Genomic DNA, 23,663 nt, shown 5'->3' on the forward strand with positions numbered 1-23,663 from the left:
CCGATATTCAACACCGTATCATCTACCGCACAAATAGGATCCACCGGAAACCCACTGAAGTTTTTAGTGATTAACAAAGGTGGGCGCGTCAATTAATTTTGAGCGTCCGCCATTTGTCAATCGTCAACAGTCGGGACACCCTTCCGTCATCGTCAGTATTACAAGCTGAACTGCCTTTTTTTTTGTTGTTGTTTTAAGTTTCGCATGACAAACTGGTAGACATTGCCTCAAATCTGGTACCGGTACTGGATACTGTATAGGGATTCCTCAACTGTGTCAAAAGACTGTTTTTCAACAAAGTCATAGGAGCGACATGATAAATGGGGATTATTCATCAACCCTATTTTTATTTACGGACCAAGCGGGTGTTGGGGAAAGCGGTGCTGCACTAGACAGACTGCAACCTACTGACATAAATACTCAGTAGGGCACCAAACCGCGTATAAATCCACAAGTAAAAATAGTCCAGGCTAGGCTAATTTGTCCTATTTAAAAATGGGGTGTTTGCTGAAAAAGCTATCATAAATTCAACACAGTGACATAAACTAACGCTTTATGTGAAGCTATGTGTATAGAGAGTGATGCTAATGACGCAATTTAATCTTTAAGGGGGGAAATTCAAAGAGTTAGCATTTTAACCTGGCCAACCCAGCTTGAGGCGAACTAGTATCTTTTTTGGCTATTGTTTACCAGCCACCATGCTATCCTATGTGTCCAGACTGACCTCATAGAGACGGAGAACAGGCTCACCCTAACCAACCTCTCCTCCGAGGACAACGGGTTGGTGATCACGTGCACCGCCGAGAACATGGTGGGTCAGACGGAGGCCACGCTGCAGCTCAACATCCTTTGTAAGCACGCATTAGCACGCGAGCACCTCCAGCTTTACAAATGTTGTTGTTTGGTTTCCAAGTGGAAGCAGCAGAAGGGCTGCTCATTTTGTTTTCATCACTGCCTCCGTTGATCTTATTGACTTGATGTGGTTTCCTGTCCATAACTCTTCCTCCTGTAAAGCCACGCCGTCCTCTGGTTCCACGTGTTTCCTCTCCCATTGTTCACCGTGAGGTTGTTTGTCGCCATGCTCAGTAACAAAGCTACTGCTAGCTCATGCTAACGTTTGTCTATATAGACCATTAAACGCTGGCTATGGTTGACATTTCAATGGATAAGTTGATTAAAAAAATTAATGTGGTGGAAACTCAGACCGAGCTTACGTGAGCATTAGGTTACTAGCTAATTGGCTACCATTAGCAGGCAGGTTAAGCTAATAAAAAGATCACAAATCAAACATTTTAGACAAACCTAAGAAAACATCTGTCCCTTTAGCGATGGCTACTCTTTTGCCATCCTTTTCAGTTCATGTCAGCTGTAGGTACTAAATGTTTGCCACCAGGAAGTACCTTTGTTTAGAAATATGAAAAGGTCATTGAGAAGGTTTAGCCGGTGCCATGATTTGTCTCCATACGCAGTAACGCAGAACTTAGCCACTATCAACTAATGCTAATGACAGTCTGCATCTTCAATCACACCAACAACAAAGCTACTTTCCAATATCTGCTCATCTAACATTTGTATCTTCGATAACTATCATCAACATAACCACTGTTAGCAAGTGCTAACATTTGTCACCACAGTCATTAGTCAGCAACTTCCCAAAAGTAGCCACTGTTAGCAATTGCTAATATGGCCATTAAAAACATTGTCCCTGTTAGCTTGTGCTAATGTTTATCTAAAAGCATTATTTCCACTCTTGGCCTATACTAGTCTATACTATTTGACATCCCCCAAAAGCTAATATTAGCTGGTGCTAATGTAAGTCTCCATTCCAGTTGTATCGTTTGTCTCCGTACACGACACCTCCGAAACAACATGTCCTCTCTCAGCCTTTCAATGTTGTTTTTCCTTCGGACCGCTCCTCCCTCCCCGGTCTTTGACTTGCCAACCGCTCCCCCAACCCCCCCTGCAACCGCTCGTCCCGTCAGTCGCCCCCATCATCCAGCAGCTGCTGGCACCGGAGAAGGAACACCACTGGTGCATCCCCTTCAGCATGACAGGCAACCCCAAGCCGGACCTGCAGTGGTACTTCGAGAACGCGACGCTGGAGGAGCAGGAGGACTACATCCGGACCAGGATCCACCAGTCCACCAAGAGCGAGTATCACGGCTGCCTGCAGCTGGTCAACCCCACCCACATCCACAACGGCATCTACCGCCTGGTGGCCAAGAACCGATACGGCCGCGACGAGAAAATGGTGGCGGCGCAGTTCATCGACCCGCCCTACGATCACACAGGTGCGCCCAATTAACGCTCATCTTCCATTTTTCCCGCTAACTTTAATTTTGTCTCATATGCTGAAGAAGATCTTAACTACTACTGTAAGTCACCTTGCCGACTGCATGTTTATAGTTCCTGTATGAGTGTTTTGAATTCACAATGCTGTATTCTCGACTTCTGCTGCTGCCCGTCTTCAAATGTCCAGACACTGGTAGGACATTTTCTATTTTTGTTCTGTTGTATTGTAGCAATTGTAACATTATCCAAAGCAGAGAACATTACATATAAATAAGAACATTTTAAAATCAGAGGTGGGCATTCCGTTAATAAGGTTTAGTTGGACCTAAATAAATGTTTGAAAACAAATAGGGTTGTTCAAAACTCGGTTATATCTTTAACCACTAGTTAAGTCGATTTAACCAACCCGTTAACTGTAAAAAAAAGAAAAAGAAAAAAAATAACCAGGCTTTCCCTTTTATTAAAAAGCTAGGTACTGTGCAGCAAGTGGCAAAATGGCCGCCCCGGGTGGATTATGCTGCTTAGTTCATATTCCACAAACACATTAATCAGAATACTGTGTTTTAGGTTAGTGGGGCTGCATCGAACATATTGTCAGGAGAAATTTTGACTTGATTTCCCCTCAAACAAAAGGTTACATAAGGCAGATCAGGCGGTACAAATTTGGGCAGAGGAGGCCTTTTAAGGCTGGCAGCCTGGTTCTTATTTTATTGTAGTTTTTTTTTTTTTTTAACAAACTTAAGCCTAAAGTTTATTTATATTAAGTTCACTGGAGTTTTCTTTTCTCAAGGTGCAATTCCATGCACAACATCTTGAGAAAAATGCGGTCTTCCAAATGTGCTAAGCTAATTTGAGCTAAGCAGCTAAATGCAAATCACCTTCTTTTTTTTTAACAATCCTTTCAAAATATAATTTTGTCCTGTGTAATTCTTACTACATTTTTTAGGCATGTAAAATGTGATACATCATCTTATTATCATATTTGATATTTATTTACTGTAAAATCAAAATGGATAGTTTTTGGTGGGTATTGACTATATTTTTTTTATTTTGTCATCCTTTTCACCTTCTCTTTTTACCTATTTATTTATTCTGAAAAATTATGACAAGTCTGAACTGTTTACATTTTGTATTTCTTTCACCAAAATGAATCAACAAGGAAAAAAATATATGATATTATGTGACTTTTAATGACTCACAATGAAATTCTGCTCGCTTCCAGACTCGCCACTGCCGCCAATTGATGACAGCATTGCTGTAAGTGAGAAGCAAGCTATTCAAAATTACATTAATTTCCCCCAGTAGGCCATCAGGAAAGTTTTGTCGAATGGCCATCCGCTGTTACAGTTGCAATTTTTTATTTTTTTTTTCCCCCACCCCAGGTTTATGTAGTGGTGGGAATCGCTGGCGTGGCATTAATGGGCTGTGTTCTCATGGTGATCATTCTCAAATATGGAAGAAACTCCAAGTTTGGAATTAAAGGTGAACTTGCCTTTCTTTTATTGAATTAAAATGTGTTCCGTTATTTATTTATTTTTCTCAAGCAAAAAACAAAAAAAATCATATGGCTTTAAATTGTTCATCCAATTGTAATGTTATTATTTACGGAAGCGTATTGCATTCACTTGAAAAAATAAAAAAGTCCTGTTTCTGACTAATTTTCGGGGGGAGGCTTTTTTTGAGTATTTTTTTCTGTTTTATTGAATATTTTTTCCCCTATTTTTTGAGTACTTTTTTCTGTTTAAAAAAAATAATTTCCTGTTTTTCTGAATATTTTTTTTCTATTTTTCAGTGTAATTTTTCCTGTTTTATAAAATAATTATTTTTCTGATTTTCTGAATATTTTTTTCTGTTTTTCTGAATATTTTTAAAGGGTTTTCCCTCAGAGATTAGAGAACAAACCACAATACAGTATAGACATTCATTCCTTTATTGAGAGCCAGTAAGTAAACATGACCATCTTATTGCATATGGAGGTATGCGGGAAAGTGTCCGCTTCTGCTATTAGTCACTTGAGGTTAAAAAAATATAATCCAAAAAACAGAACACAAAAAAAATTCCCGTCTTTTTTAATCATTTTTTTTCTAGTTTTTGGGAATATTTTTGTTCCAGTTTTTTTCAAATATGTCTTTCCTCTGTTTTTCTGAGTAATTTTTCCTCCTGTTTTTCAGAATTTTTTTCCCGGCCTGTTTCTCTGAATATTTTTATATTTTTTTCAGTAAAACAGAAAAAAATATTCCGAAAAACAGAAAATGAGAAAAAAAAACTCAAAAAAACAAAGCTCCCCCAAAAAATTTGTCACAGTTGTTTTTTTTTTTTCAAGTGAATGCAATACGCTTCTGTATTTATTTAACATCTATCCTACAACTTTTTTTTTTTACAAATGTCAAATAATGTTTCTTGTTACCGATCACATTCACCTTTACATTTTCCATATATTTTTTTGTTGTAAATAATGTGAAAACATTATTGTTCAAAAAAAAAAATGCTAATGCGCTAATGGCCTGGTGCAATTCAATTACAGTATTCTACTCACTACACACTCACCCTCCCCCTTTCGTCCTCATGTCGCCAGGCTCCTCGTCGGTCATCAGCAACGACGATGACTCGGCCAGCCCCCTCCACCACGTCTCCAACGGCAACAACACGCCGTCGTCGTCCGAGATGGCGCCCGACGCCGTCATCATCGGCATGACCAAGATCCCAGTCATCGAGAACCCGCAATACTTCGGCAACTCCGGCAGCATGCTGAAACCAGACACGTGTGAGTTACCGCCAGATCTGATTATCCGCTACCTTTTCAAATAAATCCTTTTGAGTGGAGTGGGGATCGATGCCGGATGCAGGAGACTACAAAAAATTGTGGAATTAAATACTGGACAGTAATGGTTCTAAAAATGACTACAACCCAAAAAAATATACTTTATTCTATAAGAACCATCGTTATGACCAACGTTAAAATATCGTTGGCCTAACGTTACACTTTGAAAAAAGGTGAAAAAATCAAACAATTTCCCACTGTGAAAAAAAAGCTTTTAAATAATGTTGACATGTTCATAAAAATAATATAAAAAGATAGATAGCAACCAAAACAAAAAAAATAATTATGTAAACATACTTAAAACATTTAGGAATGACTGTACTGCACATTGATTAACAATAAATTAACCCAAAAAAATCATCAACAATAACATAGAGCCAAATACATAACAATATTTTAGGTGTCTAAATAAGTGTATAATAAATGATGCATTTAAAAAAAAAATAATAACTAAAAAAAAATGTTTTTAAAAGAAACAAAATTGGGGGAATAAACAATCTTTTGAAAGGTATGCTATCTTAATGATAATGCATAATGCAAAACGTGGTAGATGAGCTGTGCAATTAATCGAAATTCAATTACAATATAAATTATTACACTCCACAATTACAAAATCAACATAATCGTTAAAAATAAGGATTATTAATACTAATTTTTGAGTTGTTTAAATGTATAGAGTTACACCTTCTTCTTTTTTTTTTTTTAAATAACTAATTTATTAAATTTTGTTTAAACATTTTCTTGTTTTGTACCAAAGAATAAATGATCGTCTTACTGCAACAGTGCACATGCTGCACTCCAACTTCAAGTTTTTGCCAACATATATAAATAAATAAATACATAAATAAATATTATTATAAATTCAGTTTGGTCCGAAAGGAACTTACATAATTATAGTGTTTCTATTTTTTTCTTAATGCTTCAACATTTTCTTGTTTTGTACCAAAAAACAATCGTTTGAATAATCGTGATTTCAATTATTCCCAAAGTAATCGTGATGATTATTAGGCTAAAAAATAGCATCAATTGCCGCAGGGAGTTCACTCAAATATCAATGGATATTTGTACACAAACGGCTTAAGCAACACATTTAGGCAGACAATATAACAATATTCAAAGGTATATATTCTTTATCCTCTGAGAAAAACGTCTAATTAAACTGTAGTTTATTTGCAAAAGTTTTTTGTTTGTTTGTGACAAAGTCGCAAAAACCCAAAGGACTTCGAATGAATTAACATGCCAACATATTTGTAGTTAGTCTAGTATAAAAAAACTGGTGTGAGGGAAAAATATTTTTTTACAATACTGCCCATAATTTTAATAATCTTGTATATTTTGTGTCCTAACCGCAGTCGTGCAGCACATCAAGAGACACAACATCGTGCTGAAGCGCGAGCTGGGCGAGGGCGCCTTCGGCAAGGTCTTCCTGGCCGAGTGCTACAACCTGACACCCGACCATGAAAAGATCCACGTGGCCGTCAAGGTACAGGAAGCGTCTTGGGTAAGGATCGACAATCAATACGCGACGCTTCTTTATGGATTCCTGCTCGTGCGTGCGCGGATAGACGCTGAAGGAGGCCAGCGAAAGCGGCCGTGCCGACTTCTACCGGGAGGCGGAGCTGCTCACCAACCTGCAGCACCAGCACATCGTAACCTTCTACGGCGTGTGCGTGGACAGCGACCCGCTCATCATGGTTTTTGAGTACATGAAGCACGGAGACCTCAACAAGTTCCTCAGGTAAGAGAGCAAAAATTCTAACTTTTCCCACAAATCCACACTGTCAGAAAAAAAAGTTTGTAAATTTTAGGTGAGGGAATGTTTGACTGTCTCACGGTGCGATTCGATTCTGATTTTTGGTTCTGCGGCTCGATTCGGAATCGATTTTCGATTCAAAATGATTAGCTTGACAATGGTTTCTGCACAATGACAAATGAAGACATTAAAGTGACTTTTAATTTATTAAACGTTTTGAATTGTAAGGAAAGTGCCCTTCTCCACAAAAACAGTGTGGACCACAACTGCTACTCTATATAGATAACTATAAATTGAATAGCTTTTATAGTATATTCTGCCCTCCCTGAGCAGACAGAGGTTGGCAGATAGCCAACAGTCCCTCAAAAAGAGTCTAATGTTGCTGTTTTCAAGCTGTTTATTACACTTCAGTCGAGGTTGACTGTAAAACGAAACAGTTTTAGCTTGTTTCCCGAACGCAGCTAGCTCAAGGCTAACGCACAATAGAAAGCGCCATTGACTCGCTTACGCTAATTAGCGCGCTAATCGCGGCACTTTTATCACTGGGGAAAAAAAGCTATTCAAACAAAACTCTGCAAGTATGTATACAGAAAAGCATCTTAACATTACTCACAGTCACAGGCATATGCTCTTCCTACGGAGCAAAACATCAACAAAAACAAAAAACAACAACTTGAGATCACAAAATAACTTTTCCTTCTACTCTTTTATGTGGCTACTGGCAAAGAGTGTATCTGAACGCGCGGAACCACACTGCCCCCAAGTGGCCAAATTGTATACAACATGAACACCGCTCCCAATAAAAAGCACGCACAAACAAGGGCAACTCGTCCATTTAGTATAAAATAAATATTTTTTTCTTATGGGAATTGAAATTTTGGCACACCTTTGCTAAATTTTTACCTTTATGGCTTGACTTTCTCTTATTTATTTCTTTTTTTTTTACTTTGTTGTTGTTTACCACTCAACTTGTATTTATTTATTTTTAAATTAGGAATATTCATTTAATTTGTGTTCATTTTTTTTAATCTTAACTTTTTATTGCTAACTTACTATCAATGCCACGCAGGTCCCACGGTCCGGACGCGGTGCTGATGGCGGACGGGCAGCACAGCATCCTGGTGGAGCTGACGCAGTCGCAGATGCTGCACATCGCGCAGCAGATCGCCGCCGGGATGGTCTACCTGGCGTCGCAGCACTTTGTGCACAGAGACCTGGCCACCAGGAACTGCCTGGTGGGCGAGAACCTGCTGGTCAAGATCGGAGACTTTGGCATGTCCAGAGACGTCTACAGCACTGACTACTACAGAGTCAGTACATTTATATTCACAACGTTCGTTTTCATTTTGACGCCATTTATATGCAAATGACGCGATCTGCATATATGGATTAGTCTCTATGGTAATGAGGGCCAAGAGAGCAAAAATTGAGCACATTCCTCATTTTTCATATTATAAAGACGCCTTCATGGAGAGTTAAAAGGGACGCTGATTATCCTGTGACTGTAAGGCTATGAGGGGATTACACTTCCTTTAGAATAGCTTCATCTATATGACAGAGTTTACCAACCTTTATTGAGGCAAGGCACATATTTTACATTAGAAACATCTTACGGAACAATACCAAACAAAAAGGTTGCAAAAATATTGCTATGGCGCCATCTGGTGGTACAAGTATAGTGCTTTGCTGCCGTCTTGTGGTGTCAATGGACTTCCGACCTTCGGGTTTTCACCCATCAACTTTGCTTCCGTTTCCGTATTGCGACGTGTGGGCCGCGTCCCAGTACTTGCGCTACCGCCTTTGTGCCTCTCGGTTGCGCGTTCCCGTCGACGGGTGCGAGGCTGCGAGTGTGTAGTGTCTGTCTCAGTGTCCGAAGCATTTTAGATAGCCGAGACGCCCTCCCGCCGATGAGCGGGAGCGCGCGGTTGGGGGGCGTAGGAGTTGGGGTGCGAGTGTTGGAACGCGGCCAGAAGAGGCTGGAAACGGCGCTGATGTATAAAACCCGGAAGTCGGTAGTGCGTGGCATCTACCTCATAACTTTTAGTCAGAACAAAACTTGTAACAGCCACCTTCAACCATGCAGCAAACTTGTTGGCATCTTTTCAAACTTGCTTTTTTTTTTCTTTTTCTTTTTTGCGTTCTTGGCGCAGGTGGGCGGCCACACGATGCTGCCCATCCGCTGGATGCCCCCGGAGAGCATCATGTACCGCCGCTTCACCACCGAGAGCGACGTGTGGAGCCTGGGCGTGGTCCTCTGGGAGATCTTCACCTACGGCAAGCAGCCCTGGTACCAGCTCTCCAACAACGAGGTCAGTCCTGTCTTAATAGTCACAAACGGGTTTTTTTTTTCTTTTGTACGAGGAACTTTGGACTTGCCATTTGAGCCGCAACTCACTTTTGATGGCAGGTGATCGAGTGCATCACGCAGGGCCGCGTGCTCCAGCGGCCGCGCACCTGCCCCAAGGAGGTTTACGACCTGATGCTTGGCTGCTGGCAAAGGGAGCCCTACACGAGGCTCAACATCAAGGAGATCCACGCCATGCTCCAGAGCCTCGCCAAGGCCTCCCCCGTCTACCTGGACATACTGGGCTGAGGTGATTTGCCACTACGGCCTGATGTACAGTACGTGTGTGCGTGTGTGCGTGTGAGGGAGGGGGAAGGCGCGCGGCCGTGTACAGTTAGTGGGCGTGTAAATGTTAACTGTTGTCAGTGCGTTAAGAAAAAGCCTTAAATTCGGGACTCATATTTGCTTTAAGTTCCCTCGCCGTGCGTACAGTAGCAGGCAGGTTTGCAATGCATTCTGGGCCATGTGACTAAAAGCAGACTTTTTTGGCGGAATGCGATTTTATCTTAAAAGCGTATTTTACATGCGTGCAAGATTGCGCTTTCTCCTCTTTATCATATTGTTTTTTTTTATTTAGCGTAAAATGTCAGAGACAGGAAAACACACACACACACACATATTCTAATACGCATTAAAATTGAGCAAATTCATTTTTATTTCAGTCCAACAAAATTATAGAACGAGGCTTGTTTTAAACAAAGGCTTACTTTGACAAATTTTCAAAAATTTCTGCACAGCCCATGTATGTGACAAATACTGTACATTTCAAATTAAAAGCTTCAAAAATATAGGAATATATTTGCAAGACATTTTTATTTATTTATTTGTCTTACATGTAATTATATAATTCTAATAGATATTTACCTGTCTTTGTTTATTTTTTTCCTGCAATTGTAGTTCTACTTAAATCCATAAAGTATATAGAATTCTTATTAATTACTGTATTTTTTATCATTATGTTTATTGTTATTTATAATTCTAATCTTATATACAGTCTTTTTTTTTTAAAGCATTTTATATTGCAGCATATTTGGTAGATTAAAATGGAGTCCAATCACCTTGGTAAAGACTATTAAAAATGAGCATTAAATATAATGGAACACTAGATAATATATGATACAATATATTATATAGTGAGTAAAAACTGGAATGGATTTTTTATAACCCCGTTTAGCGCACTGAACCATATTTGGTATGTTCAACTTCAGTTAAAATGAACATACAAATAGATATCATACTGATATATAATTATTATAAATATGATAAACCTTAATGTGGAAAAAGTTACCAAAGCACCATTACTGTTTTACAGATTAAAATACATGAAATATTTCAATGGATGTCCATTGAGAAAAAAAGTGCATATACTAACACCACCCTCTACTCGAGCAAGGAGACGACTGCATTTATTAGCGTTTGGTCCCCCTCTCAGCCTCCCGCTCCCCGTCAATGATGTCATATTTCCCTGTAAATACGTTTCCACAAACTGGCCATTCCATATACGACGACCGTGTGGTGTTTTCAGTGTTGTCAGGAGTGCTTTCAGCAATTGTATTATTCCATGTACTAAAAGCACACAGGTGTTGAGATATTGAGCTGTGCCTCTCGCCCCCCCCCCCCCAAAAAAAAGAATAGCACAGCTTATTTTATATTTTTACTGATCTCATCTTTTCCAGTTCACCAGCAGCATTGTCTTTTTTTTGTGGCTCTATGTCATCAAGTCTAAATCGGTTTACAAAAGTAATATCAGAAAGTTTTTTTTTGCAGATAAGATCAAAGCAATTACGTATCAATGATGTCCCGGCACGGCCGCAAAGCACTTCTAATTGAGCGTCCGGTCGGATTGCTCCGATGTCATCTCAATTTTTACGGCATCGGGTGTTTGCTTTGATACGCTGCGAGGGATTAGTCGTCCGTTTTGTCTGTTTCTGACGACAGCATCTCTCTCCCAAGTGGGCAGGGATCGCCGAATAACTCACGATACGGTATATCGCCAACGGTACAGAAATGATGTAATAAAGGGGGGGGGGCTGCAGGATTGTCATGATCAGAGCTTGCAATATTTTGCCGATAATACGAATTGATAAATTGAGACAGTTGGGTTTCCATCCACCCACACTTTTTTTTTTTCAAATTTTCAAGAAATGCGAAAATAAAACTGAATGGAAACGCTAGAAATTCAAAAAAGGGTCCATAATGCACAAAAATAAATAAAAAAGTTTGTACGCGTTAGAGGGAGTGGATTTTGAAGCGTATCGGAAAAAAGGGAAAATGAGAATTTTGCCGATGGAAAGACCGGATACACATCGCACGTTTTGACCGGATATTACGTTACACGTACGTTTGTAGTCCCAAAGCAATGTCGGATGATAAAGTAAGGTATGTTTGGGAGGGATGACGAAACACAAATCTTTTTGTAATGGATGGAAAACAGCAACGAAACGTTGCGGTTTATCAAGGATCGCCAAAGCAAACTCATACGACGTCATCGCACGACGCAGTCGCTTCCTGGCCTTCTTCTTCTTTCTTTTCAAACTACGGGTGGGTCACATTTCTACGGTGTACAGCGCCACCTACAGCGGCGGAGTCTCCTCTCAATATTCGCAAAAGAAAAACAGATGGGCATACATCGCATGTCCGTTTTGCGCATTTTCAGTAAATTTGCTTAAAAAATTCGAAACAATTGGATGGAAACCTGATGATTGGGCCAAGATAAAGCGATTTATATGATAAGCGATGTTCAGAGGGGAAAACAGAAGCGATTGCAAATGCATTTTTTAGTTATGTTAAGCAGGCACTTGAGAAAAATATCGCAGAAGCACCTTTACAGGTATTTGTTGTTTTTAACGTGTCTGCCCTGTACAGTTGGGATATTTGCGTATACAACTCGTAGGCTACGTTACTAGTACACTCCAGCAGGTATCGCGCGTTCTGGGCCACTGGCAATACATACTTAATGCACTGTAAATACCATTTGAATTTTCTTTGTGCTCATGAGAATAATAATCCAGGTGAAAATACAATCCTTTTCAATTATTTTTCACTCATAATTTCGGGGGCGCAGAGAAGTTTAATAAGAGATAAAAAATAAAAAATAAAAAAATAAAAAGGCCTCTGACTGACTGTAGCCTCTTGGAATCCTATTTCAGATGAATAACTGTGACTTTGCATCATGAATAGTATATTATTTTGAATGTAATCGAGAAGGCTGGGGGCCTCTTTTGAATGTAATCTATCATGTGGGATTGGGGTGGGGGATAATAATTGTTTTTGTAAATATGTGGTAAAAGGGATAAAAATGGCATTTTCATTAATGTGCAGATTCATATTACTTATCGTGCAAATACGAGTCACGACTGTGTGTGTGTCTCGGATGCAAGACTGTGTCAGATTTAACCTTGCTTTAACCAATCAAATCAATCAATCAATCCAATGCTTTGTGCATCATGTGAGTAGCTTAACCACAATTAATGGAGATGTTCCTTGTGATACTGTGCATTTAATAAAGGTGGTATGTCTTACGCGAAGTGTACGTGTCATGTTTGCTTACACTAACTCAAGGTCTTTCACACAAAAGCCTGATAAAAGTAGTGCAGTACTGAGATTGTTTCCCAATTTGACGTTCAATATTTGACCGCCCACAAAAAAAAAAAAAAAAAGTAACGTCGCCAAAGGCATTCTGTGACCTCCATTTTGTTTCTAACAATAACTAGTGAGGAGTGACAAGAACAACTGCCATTGCAGGGTATGAGTGTCCCCTATAGTGTTATCACAAGACTTATCCCCTACTGGGTGAGTGAACGAGGGGGGCTTTCTCACCTTGCACAGGGCCGCTGGTTCCGGATGCTGGGGTCAAGACCCTCAAGGTCGTCCTCATTTTGGGCAACAGCTGCTTCTAGACAACACTAATCTGTTAGTTAAAAAGTCACATACGTTGCAGATGCTCTTGTTTTTACTACACTTGTGGTGTTCCTCAAGGCTTTGTACTATGACCACAAACACTTTTTTCTTACCTTCTTTTAAGACAGGTCTTTTTCTGTAGCTCTCATATCCTCTCTCGCTCTTTTAATCTTCCGTCTGAACGTTTGAAGTCACTCAGCACAAATTTTAAAATTAACATATTAAGTATGATGCATTGTATTTAACTTTTGTATTGTTGCCATGCTAATAGATGAATATTGATTCTGAACTGCTCCTGATATATTTGGCACATTTGCATGCTGTTAGGTTTTTGTTTGGTCGTAGCGGTTTAGGTTTCTGTAATTGATAGTGGATGGATTGAGATGGCTCAAGTCAAGTGAATCCCTAAGTAAAAAGAAGAAATGTCCGCTCATGTATTTGAACCATTATTAAAGCCACAAAATTCAATATACAACTTGTTGTATTGTACACAGGTGGGTCAACGTTGAAGGCGCAAAAGGGGGCAAGAATAGTCAAGGCTCCAAAACAAACATGAATAAATACAAAGTGCTAGCCTTAGCAGAAAAATAATGTTTCTTCTCTGGACCAAAACAAAACCCAGAAAAAGGAGAACAAAAAAAATAACAAGTGAACAGACAAGCACTCGTCTATGGATTATATTGTACACGGTGTCTACTCGCTGAACATTTTATGTGACTTAACCTTCCGATGTATGTATTCAAACGCAATTTTTCTTCATGAACAAAAACCCAGAGAGAAGACGGATTTTAGAGGCATCCGAAAAAAGCTAACCAGAGTTAGCTTGTCAGCTTTGGGATTCTTCTGTTGTTGAGTCTTTTTTTTTAAATGATTAAGTCATGCACGCTGCAAAGAACCGCATGCAGTAGTTATTACGGTAACCCAACCGAGCACTACTTCTTTTTTCTTTTTTTTTTTATTGATAATAGTCAGAAACACACACAGCAGCTTGGGCAGAGGGGGCCCCACGTCCTCTGGGCTTGTCAACGAGGGGGGAGAGGGAAGGGTGTGGGTGGGGGCTATTTATAGGCGCGGGTCATGGGGCGGTAGTGTGAGGGTAGTGAAGGTTTGGAGCTGCATCCCATAAGAAGCAACGGTTGGTGGCCGTTAAGCATTTTCACTGATGGGGGTGGGGGAACTGAATGATTATCACCTTCATATATTTTTCATATATCTATATATATATATATATTTATAGATTTAGATATATCTATAAGCTTGCTTACTCACCCCCGTTGCTTTGATGAGCCCCCATTTAATCTGGTTTAGTTTGATGGAGCCCAAACATGACACGGGTGGGGTGGAGGGTACTTAAATTGTTGCTATAATGCAGATATAACGTGCAAACAAAATGCTAATTTTATGGAGTGTGACCCATCATTAGCAAATCGAGCTCACCTTCTCTAGAAATGATAAAGCAGAGGTATTCACTAGTCGCAGCTGCGCTTGGTCCCGATCTATCTCGTCCTATAAATTTTAATAACATATTTAAAGGTAATTTGAGCAACACCCCAAAAACATTACAGAACTGTCTATCAAATTGGTGGCCCTTTGCATTAACCCCCCCCCAAAAAAAGAGTTTTGAGTTAATAAAAAACAAAAACAAAACCTCTACTGTAAACTTAAGAATTACAACGCTCATTAGAACTATTTTGTGGCCACTAAATATTTTGTGCACACAATATAGCCATTTAGTGGCCACAAATGAGTATTTTGTGTGCATGTTACAACTTTTCATGGCCACAATGGAACATTTTGCAGTCACAGGTAAGAACTTGGTGCACACCTGAGCTCGTAGCTACAAATTAGTATTTTGAGCGCACCTTAAACGGCCAGTATTTTTTCATGCGTGCATACCTGTTCCGTGGCCACAATTAGTATGTGATATAAACATTATACTGCTTTCATTGCCACAAATACGTGCACAGTTTTGTGGCCAGAAATAAGCATTTTGTGCACGTTATATCTATACATCGTGTCCACAATTAATATTTCCCCTCATGTCATGTGTGCTGCTCCTTAGAGTTTTGCTTACATGTAAAAACAAAACAAAAAAAATGGCCTGACTTTACATTCGCCCCCCCCCCCCCTCCCTCCTCCACCAAAAAAGAAAAAAGAAAAAAAAAAGGATGGGATGAGGGAATTTTGAAGGAGGGGGGGAGCATCCATCACTGACAGTTGCAGCAGGTGGGACAGAGTCTGCGCACCGCCTGGACATCAAAGAGGCGGCGGCGGAGGCTCGTTGGCGGCGGAGGCTCTCTCGCGGAGCTGCAGGTGCTCCAGCGCCACGTCAAGCGGCATGACGTCCACGCAGCCCATGGCGCCGAAGTCGGCGAAGTCCCGCCGCTCGTCCTCGTCGGACGACGAGCTCTCGTCGCGCATGAGCGTGGACAGCAGCAGCTCCTGCACGAAGAGGCTGCGGTCGGCGCGCTCGCCCTCCACCAGCTGACGCTCCGCCTCCGACATCTTGGGCTCGTTCAGCCTGCAAACCGGCGACAGTGATCGGGGCAACGTTCGCAAAGAATTTCTTGATATTTTCGAGAGGGTTAAAATATTCACAATGAATGGTTCTCAATGAGTGGGAGCACAAAAAAATTGCAATATATTGTTGACAATATTTAAGGATAAAATATCAGTTTCAAACAGTTGCGTTTTTGTTGATAACAATATTTTGTAATAAAATATGTACAGTAACACGTTAGAGCATTTTAAGAAGAAAATATAATTGACAAAATATTTAAAAGTATATATTTTTTGAAGAAAATGAAATTTCAGTTGTCTTAGAATAAAATGTCATAACATAAAAGAAACATTTGTAGAAAATAAAACACTTTATATTTAAGAATCTTTTAATTCAAAATTTTACAACTGTTACTTTTCAGAATAAAATATTTTACTTTAACTATAAATGTTTAAAATATTTTTAGAATACATTTTTTCTTAAACTTATTCATTTTCAGAATAAAGTGTTTGTTTGTTTTAATCTACATTTTAGAATATTGTTCATCTCGATACTAAAACTTTCTAATGTTCTTGAATATGTTAATCAAATAAAGTATGAAAAAAATACAATTTATTTTTCACATTGGCAACAGAACATTTTAGAATAAAAATTAATTTATTTTCCAATATTAATAAAATAAACCCCCGCTATGAAGAATCTTTTAATTCAAAATTTTACAACACCAACGTTTTTCCAATGTTACTTTTCAGAATAAAATATTTTACTTTAATTTCAAATGTTTAAAATATTTTTAGAATACATTTCTTAAATGAACACAAAATAAAGTGTTTTTAAAAAAAAAATCAACCTTTTAGAATATTGTTTATCTCAGTAAAAAAATATTCTTGAATATTTTAATCAAATATACTGTGGAAAAAAATACAATTCTTTCTCACATTGAGAACAGAATATTTTGTATTACTTTTCCAATATTAATAAAATTGAATGCAGTGGACTCCTGCTATTAATGTATTAATGTAAAGGCGGCATTCAGCCTGACAGACGGCGGCAAAATATAGATAGTAAGGAAGGATCTTCTGTTCGAACTGAAGGGGGTCAAAAATGAAATGAAATCGGCCACGTACCGTGCTAAAAGAAACTGGGAGTTGTGGGACGAGGACGAGGGGTTGCTTTCGGCCGGCGCGCCCGTGTTGGCGGCGGCCGCGCTGGGCGGTGGGATGGCGGCGGTGGCCGAGCCGGTAGAGTTGGCCGGGTTGTTGCCGCGCCGGGCGGCGTGGCGGCCCGTCTCCACCGGCTGGCGCGCCGCCTGCGCCTGCTGCCGCTCGAGCTGCAGTTGCATCTGGAGCTGCTGCAGCTGCGAGGCAGACGGCCCCGACGAGTTGATCTGGCCCCCCGCTGCGCGCCGCACGCCCGACAGCTGCGACAACAACTCTGACGGGAAAAACAAACAACTTTTAACAACTGCAGTGAACCGTGATTAATGTAAACATTTGACTTCTCTTTTTTTTTATAGCTAAGACATCGCTTTTCACTTCATGTACTAGGTTTTGTAAACAATTGATTCTCTCATTCAATTTCAAGGACATATTTAAGGCTTTACAGAGTCAAGAGTTCAATGGAAAAAAAAGTCATAATTAAAAAATTTAATACAATTAAATGAAAAAATACGTGGCAAAACCTGACGGCAAAGTTCCAAATATGGTATTTTTTGATAGTCTACTCGATTTACTGATTGAAAATAGTGAAAATATCAAATTACAGAGAATAAAATAGTATTTTGTAAAAAACAAATCAAAAAGAGTTAAAAAGAAATAGTAAATAATGCTACGAGAAAATGTGGCAACGTTCTAAGAATAAGGCTCCTTTTTTTTTCTCTTTCTGAACCCTCCCCCCCAAAACAATTGCATTGTGTGTTAAGTGGGTGACATTAAATAATAAAAAAAATAATTCTAGAAAATTGAGCAAAATTGTGTAGTTCTGAAAATAAAGTTGCATTTAGTAAAAGAAAAAAGAATTGTATATAATAATAATAATAATAATGTCATTTTATTCTGAGAAATAATTACATTTGTTTATCCTTAAAAATATATATGTAATTAATTAAAAATTATGCCAATTTAGGTTTGTTAAAGACAAATACAACATAAAAAAATATTACAAGAAAAAGAGTTTCAATGTTACAAGAATTTGGTTGTCCATTAATCACTCATTAATCATTCTGTTGATTCACTCTCACCGGCAGGCAACATTATTCATTCAAACGGCAAGTTGCGAAGGTGGCTACGTTTGTCAAACGTCGCCCGTGCGCTCACCTGCGATGGGGTCCATGGCCTCCCTGTTGCTGGGCGTGTAAGTGGAGCTCTGCGATGACGACGTGGACGAGGACAGGCCGCCCGTGGAGCCGCCGGTAAAGTGCATGTTGGTGCGTCGCGCTCGGGGGCCACCCAGTCCCCGGCCGGGGTGGAACATCCGCCGCACGTGCCGGACGCTGCTGGACTCGTCGTGAAAGCGAGGCCCCGTTAAGGCGTGATCGTGATGCGGAAAATGCACACGCGAGTCATGTGTGCATTTTTTGGATTGCCATAAAGAAGAGTTTCTTTTAGCTTGTGACAAAAGACAGCGAGGTAACCCTGTGTGGGTTCACAAAGCTCATGATGTCATCAAAGCGGTGCATTGATATCAGACATTGGAATAGCATCGTACAACGGCTCATTTTGACGTGCGTGTAGCACCAGACTTTTTGTAAAATGTTGCTAATCGTCTGCTCGGTTCATCATCCCAGTGATTACCAAACGTATTCAATAAGCAAAATATTTATTGACTAAAATAATGCGTCTTTGTTCATCTACGCATGGGAGTGATGTATTGTGACATGCGTATTACAACAAAATAATAGTGAGCGGCTGTTTCTGTCAACGCTGCCGGCAACAATAGATTATGCCTTGCTGTTCGGCAAATCAATGCATATCTGCCTGGTTCATTATCAAAAGTTGCCAACATATTAAAACAAAGTAATATGTTTTTTGTTTTTTTTGTGGTCGAAGCCAATTTTCATATTTGGCAATTCTGTCGACGGATGAACTACAAATCACTTCTTAATTGGTTCCTTTATTATATAATTTTAAGATACTAATTATAGGCAGAACATTATACAGTTTTACATAACTGTTTTAGTATTTGTTTATTAGCTTTACAGAAAAAAAATCTGCAGAAATCGACCATTTTTTGGCAGATTTTTTTTGTCGGATGTTTGAAAGTTACCAGTATTATTCTTGTCTGATGTTATAATGTTTTGATGTGTAAAATTGAAAAAAAAAATATTGGCAAAAATCAGAGGGGATTTTTTTTTTTTTAAATCTGCAATATTTTTGCTGATTTTAAAAGCGCTAATATTGGCCACCCAATTAATCGGTCAAGGCCTTAAAACCACATAATGGCGAGTAGCTTTTTCGCTAATGCTGACGTGAACAAATAATACGTCAGACTCACTCGAGCAAATTCTAACATCTCTTTATCAAACATTACTGGCACTTGCTGTATAAAAAAAAAAAAAAAGAATAGCTGTTCAAAACGGAAACATTATCAAAAAATTATCCCACTTGCTTGTATCAATCAGTTGAAGCAAAAATTACCGCGAATCATCTGCTTGGGTCATTATCAAAGGTTGTTGGCACTCGTATTAAAACAAAAAAGTAACAGCGAGTGGCTTTTTGTTGTTGACATTGTTCTCAAAAAACGAGTGTCTTGCTTGTATTAATTAGACTCAGTTCAGCAAATTACTACCAATCACCCGTTTGGTTCATTATGACAGGTTGTTGCCACTTGTCTTATTAAAACAAAGTAACAACGAGTATCTTGTATTTATTTCATCACCGGAGTGCTATTTTAAAAACTTGGCACTTTGTACTTGTAGTGATGACTTAAAAAAAAATTTAAAAAATCAATCAAGCAGCTACCGTCGGTGCATTCAGGTCAAAATACCGCCAATGGAAAATATCAATGCCGGGCTGTGATGACTATAAGCTTTTGCCTTGCTGCCCGTGGTTTACAAGCCGAGAGGACAGATCTGTTCATTGCACCAGGACATTTTGTTACACGTACATCCAGTGATGATGTTAGAGTTAGTGAAAGGATATTAAATCTCTGGGGGCTCTGTGCTCAAGTGTTAGGTGGGCTGTGAAGTCATCTGTGACGTGGTTGGGATCACCCCCTGGCAAGGCGGCACATATTGGACAAATCTGGAATGCAAAGGCAAAAGTACAAGCTTATACTTCTAATCTTTAGATAAGTAATAAAAAAAATAAAAACAAGTTTTGAGAGGAGAGAGCGGGCATACTCACCACCTCAGTGGACGTCTCAGGGTGCTCGGCGGTGACGTGCTCCTGCAAGGACGTCTCCGTGTAGCCCATCTTGCCGCAGTAAGGACACGTGAACGCCTGGTGCTGCTCCATCGAGAAAGTGTCGCCGCCATAATACAAATCTGCAGGGGCCAAAGCCACACTTTATTACGCGCGTGAGGGGTTACTGTAAAGATCGCTCACTTGAATAAATAAACCAAGTGTCTCAAATCAAACCCCTCGGGGGGGGAAAGAATACAAGCAGCGGTAATTACTGCCATTTCAATATTGTCAAACTAAACAACAGGATGAGGTGGAGAAAGCAAACAAATTAATAAAATAATAAGCATAAAATCAACATTTTATGTTTAAGAAAAAAGTTAAATAGTTACAACAAAAGCAATTGCATTTTAGAATTAGAAAACGTCTTAAAAAAAATCTAAAACGTAAAATATATGACTTGACCAATTTTTTGTTGAAATATCCAATTTTATATTGAAAACAAACAATAGTATCCTTGAAAATATTCCACTTATTTCATGAGAAAAAAAATCTATAATACAATAAACTTTCTTTCTGAAAATATAGATTTGTTTTGGGGGGGGGGGATCTTTTTTCTTGAAAATACGACATTTCTTGACTACACAACAACTTTCACTTCATGAATTTAAAACTTTTATGGGGAAGAAATGGAAGACTGAAATATACTAAAATACAATACTTTACATCTAAAATATAACTTTCTAGTAACATATAATTTTTTTTATTACAAATTTTTTCTTGAAAATATACAACCTATTTTGAAAAAAAAAAGAAGAGTTTCTTAAAAATAACTCTTCTCAAAATATAAGTCATTCTTCTCGAAAATGTAAGACTTTTCTTCAACTACTTTTCTTAAACATGCACCTTATTTCCTGAAAAAAGTACTTTTCTTCTTGGAAATCTACAGCTTTCTATGACTTTTGCAAGAACAATATCTAAATTCTATCAAATCAATTAAGAAAAAAATATATAATTCTTTTTATGAATATAATACTTTTTAAAAGGAAATGCAAGCTTTTTCCTAGAATATACACTATTTTCTCTAAAATATGATTTTTTTTCTAGTGATACAAAATATACTATTTTGCCTCAAAAGGGTTACATGACTTTCCTTTAAGTATGTTATTTTCCCTGTAAAAAATATATAATAATTTCTCAAAATTATACAACTTCTCTCTCTCCGTTTTTTTTTACAGCCGCTATATACCGCTTTTTAAAAATACACAAACACATGGCTATAAGGCTTATTTTTCTTAAAAACAAACTAATTTTATCTTGAAAATATGCGACTTCTCAAACTCCTGAGTGTGAGGCGGGCATCTCCCGTGCATCGTTACCAATAACGGTGAAGAGAAAAAACAATGGAAGGCTTACCGTAGTCTACCCTGGTTAATATACACTGCATGGGGTGCTCTGTAGTGTGTCGCGTGGTGGTAGCGCCGCTCTCGTAGCACGACGCGCACAGGTCGTAGTCGTAGCAGATGAGACACTTGAAGCGTCTGCCTCGGAAGTTTCCCTTCAAACAAGCGTCGCAGCTCACACCTGCGAGAGAGAAGCTCAGGCACTTTTTCTTGGCTTATTTTTGGCACCTGCGCCACAGACCAGTTTTATCTGGGAAATATATTTCAAAAGGAGCGGCATGGGAACAAATACAATTTTGAAGCATAACTCACTACTGTATTTGTACATTCTGTACTGCCATGACGCCAGCATATGAGGTGTGTCAGAAAAGTGCCAGTAGAGATGTCACAAAATCTATTCAAAAATTCAAACTATTCTCTTTTACTCCCGTAGTCTAACAAAATTTCCCAGCGTTCTCTGCCACATATTCATTTACTCCTGGGAGGATTTTTCGTGCTCTATCGTGCCGCTGTCATTACAACCATCTTAATTTCATCCACGTCTTTGAAACAGCTCCTCTTGATGACCCCCTTCAGTTTGGTAAAGAGGAAAAAATATATCACGGGAGCCAGGTAAGTAGGCAGGTTGCTCCAGCATGGTGATGTTCTTCTCTGCCAGGAACTGTCAGATGTTCAGGGCATTATAAGATGACAAGTTATTCTGCCACAATTGCGGACTGGCCTCTTCTTACACACCGAAAGAAGCAAACACCTCAGGTGCACTTTGTAGACGTGCTGGTTGATCATCTGACCCAATTAGAAGAAAAGATTCAAGTGTTCACTTGGTATGTTACGGCAGTTGGCTGAGTATTCTTTAAAAAAAAATGTTTTGAAATGACTGTGGTCTTAAAATATCTTACGTCGGGTGCCAATTTGTGCCACATGACCAACATTAGCGCCCCTTCATCTTGGCTGAAGCTAACTTTCTAGTATTCCACACAACCTCCTAAATGGCTAAAACACAATTACAGCCTTATAGTTTGGATATCTAACGCTTAACTTGTATTTGAAAATATACCCCCGAAAAACTCGAAAAACTTGTTTCAACGTATAAAACACGTTGGGGACTTTTGCGGCCTGACTCTTGATGACAGTGCACTAGCTAAGCGACATACTTACTGGCAGCCAATGTTAGCTCTCCGGCTAGCACACGGCTAACAAAACATACGCGACAGTTTTGTAACGCGTGTCTGTTTGTGTTATTTTGTGTGTTTAAGTGACCAAATAGTACACCCATAACGACAACATGTTGTTGGCGTTGTTAGCACGCGTAGCGCTGCTAGCCGGAGCTAACAGCAGCGCCTAGCAACGGCTAACTGCTAAGCTTCGCCATGTTGTCGAGTTAGTTCCTAATTATTTAATCATGAATGTCCTAAAATGGCTGTCGGTGCCTGTACGTGTAATGGAGTGTCTAAAATAAGAAGTGGTAATGAGTCGTTCGTTTCCTTTTAAGCTTGGACGAGAGCTCGTAGCGTAGCCCAGTTAGCCACGGCGGCGCTGTTTATCAACTCACCCTCATGACGGGACATCCTACAAGCGGCCCACAAAGCAAGCCCTTCCCGGGGCTCCCCCACAGCGCCGTCGACGATGCGAGAATGGGGAGATGCAATAAGGGGAAGCTGTCGCTCTCGATAGTCGCTTCCTTTGGTTTTTGTGTGTGTGTTTTTTACGGCCAAGATGGATCCCCTTGACAAGCTTTCCCCTCCCCAAGGTAGCCACTTATCGCTTCAGTGCCGACGAACGACGCTAGGCGGCGCTGCGGCGCATTACTGCGTCGAATCGCAAAAATGAAACGCAAGAGAGAGTAACTTGGCAAGAAGCCTAGTTCCCATTTTTGACTCACAGGCACCGGAATGTCACTTTCAACAAAAATTGTTTCAGTCAACATGTAAACGATTTGTATTTTAATAAATATTTTTTCTTATAATTAATGGATTAAGAATCAAGTGAGTGCCACTTTTGGTACACTGAGACAAGAATGAGAATTATGTGACAATTTTAAAAAATACTTATTTTTGTAATTATTGAGCAATTAGTTGTTTTGTTTTTTACAAAATATTTTTTTTATACCATGTTACCTTTTTTACATTTTAAATAATAATAATAATAATAATAATAATAATGTATCGGTTTCTTGTTAATGTTTTAACTTAATGTAAAATACTGTTTATCCTACATTTATTTCTGATATTGTTTTTAATCTTTACATTTAATGTATTCATGTAATGTAATGTTTTTAAACTTTTTGTTAAAAATCCGTTTGCCTTAAAA

General features: G+C 39.1%; 3 protein-coding genes across 5 annotated transcripts in view; 1 reads left to right on the forward strand and 2 right to left on the reverse strand.

Moving 5' to 3' along the window:
- The window catches only part of hnrpkl (heterogeneous nuclear ribonucleoprotein K, like), a 26,132-nt gene extending 18,555 nt beyond the window's left edge, over nucleotides 1-7,577 (reverse strand). Inside the window, exons 1-3 of one of the 2 annotated variants that reach the window (XM_077585699.1) lie at nucleotides 7,480-7,577; nucleotides 4,840-5,040; nucleotides 3,492-3,547 (exon numbers count right to left, since the gene is read on the reverse strand). The gene's annotated coding sequence lies outside the window, so the exon portion shown is untranslated. The remainder of the gene's footprint in view (nucleotides 1-3,491; nucleotides 3,548-4,839; nucleotides 5,041-7,479) is intronic. The other variant, XM_077585700.1, reaches the window with a different exon arrangement.
- The window catches only part of ntrk2b (neurotrophic tyrosine kinase, receptor, type 2b), a 17,600-nt gene extending 4,869 nt beyond the window's left edge, over nucleotides 1-12,731 (forward strand). Inside the window, exons 7-17 of one of the 2 annotated variants that reach the window (XM_077585694.1) lie at nucleotides 719-851; nucleotides 1,983-2,291; nucleotides 2,358-2,375; nucleotides 3,515-3,549; nucleotides 3,675-3,774; nucleotides 4,868-5,056; nucleotides 6,466-6,596; nucleotides 6,679-6,851; nucleotides 7,936-8,176; nucleotides 9,017-9,175; nucleotides 9,274-12,731. In XM_077585694.1, coding sequence (XP_077441820.1) covers nucleotides 719-851; nucleotides 1,983-2,291; nucleotides 2,358-2,375; nucleotides 3,515-3,549; nucleotides 3,675-3,774; nucleotides 4,868-5,056; nucleotides 6,466-6,596; nucleotides 6,679-6,851; nucleotides 7,936-8,176; nucleotides 9,017-9,175; nucleotides 9,274-9,459 — 1,674 coding nt within the window. In that variant the 3' untranslated portion in view covers nucleotides 9,460-12,731. The remainder of the gene's footprint in view (nucleotides 1-718; nucleotides 852-1,982; nucleotides 2,292-2,357; nucleotides 2,376-3,514; nucleotides 3,550-3,674; nucleotides 3,775-4,867; nucleotides 5,057-6,465; nucleotides 6,597-6,678; nucleotides 6,852-7,935; nucleotides 8,177-9,016; nucleotides 9,176-9,273) is intronic. The other variant, XM_077585697.1, reaches the window with a different exon arrangement.
- Nucleotides 12,732-13,540: 809 nt separating this feature from the next.
- kcmf1 (potassium channel modulatory factor 1) lies at nucleotides 13,541-23,152 on the reverse strand. Its single transcript, XM_077542675.1, has 7 exons — nucleotides 22,906-23,152; nucleotides 21,367-21,534; nucleotides 19,954-20,093; nucleotides 19,750-19,851; nucleotides 17,926-18,115; nucleotides 16,738-17,044; nucleotides 13,541-15,631 (listed from the first exon to the last, which is right to left on the reverse strand). Exons 1-7 carry the CDS (start codon nucleotides 22,919-22,921, stop codon nucleotides 15,367-15,369), a joined length of 1,188 nt encoding a protein of 395 aa, XP_077398801.1. The 5' UTR covers nucleotides 22,922-23,152; the 3' UTR covers nucleotides 13,541-15,366.
- Nucleotides 23,153-23,663: the final 511 nt, after the last annotated feature.

The sequence above is a fragment of the Vanacampus margaritifer genome, chromosome 14 (assembly GCF_051991255.1).
Source record: "Vanacampus margaritifer isolate UIUO_Vmar chromosome 14, RoL_Vmar_1.0, whole genome shotgun sequence".
Classification (NCBI taxonomy): domain Eukaryota; kingdom Metazoa; phylum Chordata; class Actinopteri; order Syngnathiformes; family Syngnathidae; genus Vanacampus; species Vanacampus margaritifer.

Coding starts and splice junctions, on each gene's coding strand:
- kcmf1 (XM_077542675.1), bottom strand. Junction 17,045..17,925: donor GGCCATGGACCCCATCGCAG/GTGAGCGCACGG, acceptor TTTTCCCGTCAG/AGTTGTTGTCGCAGCTGTCG. Junction 15,632..16,737: donor TCCCAGTTTCTTTTAGCACG/GTACGTGGCCGA, acceptor GCCGGTTTGCAG/GCTGAACGAGCCCAAGATGT.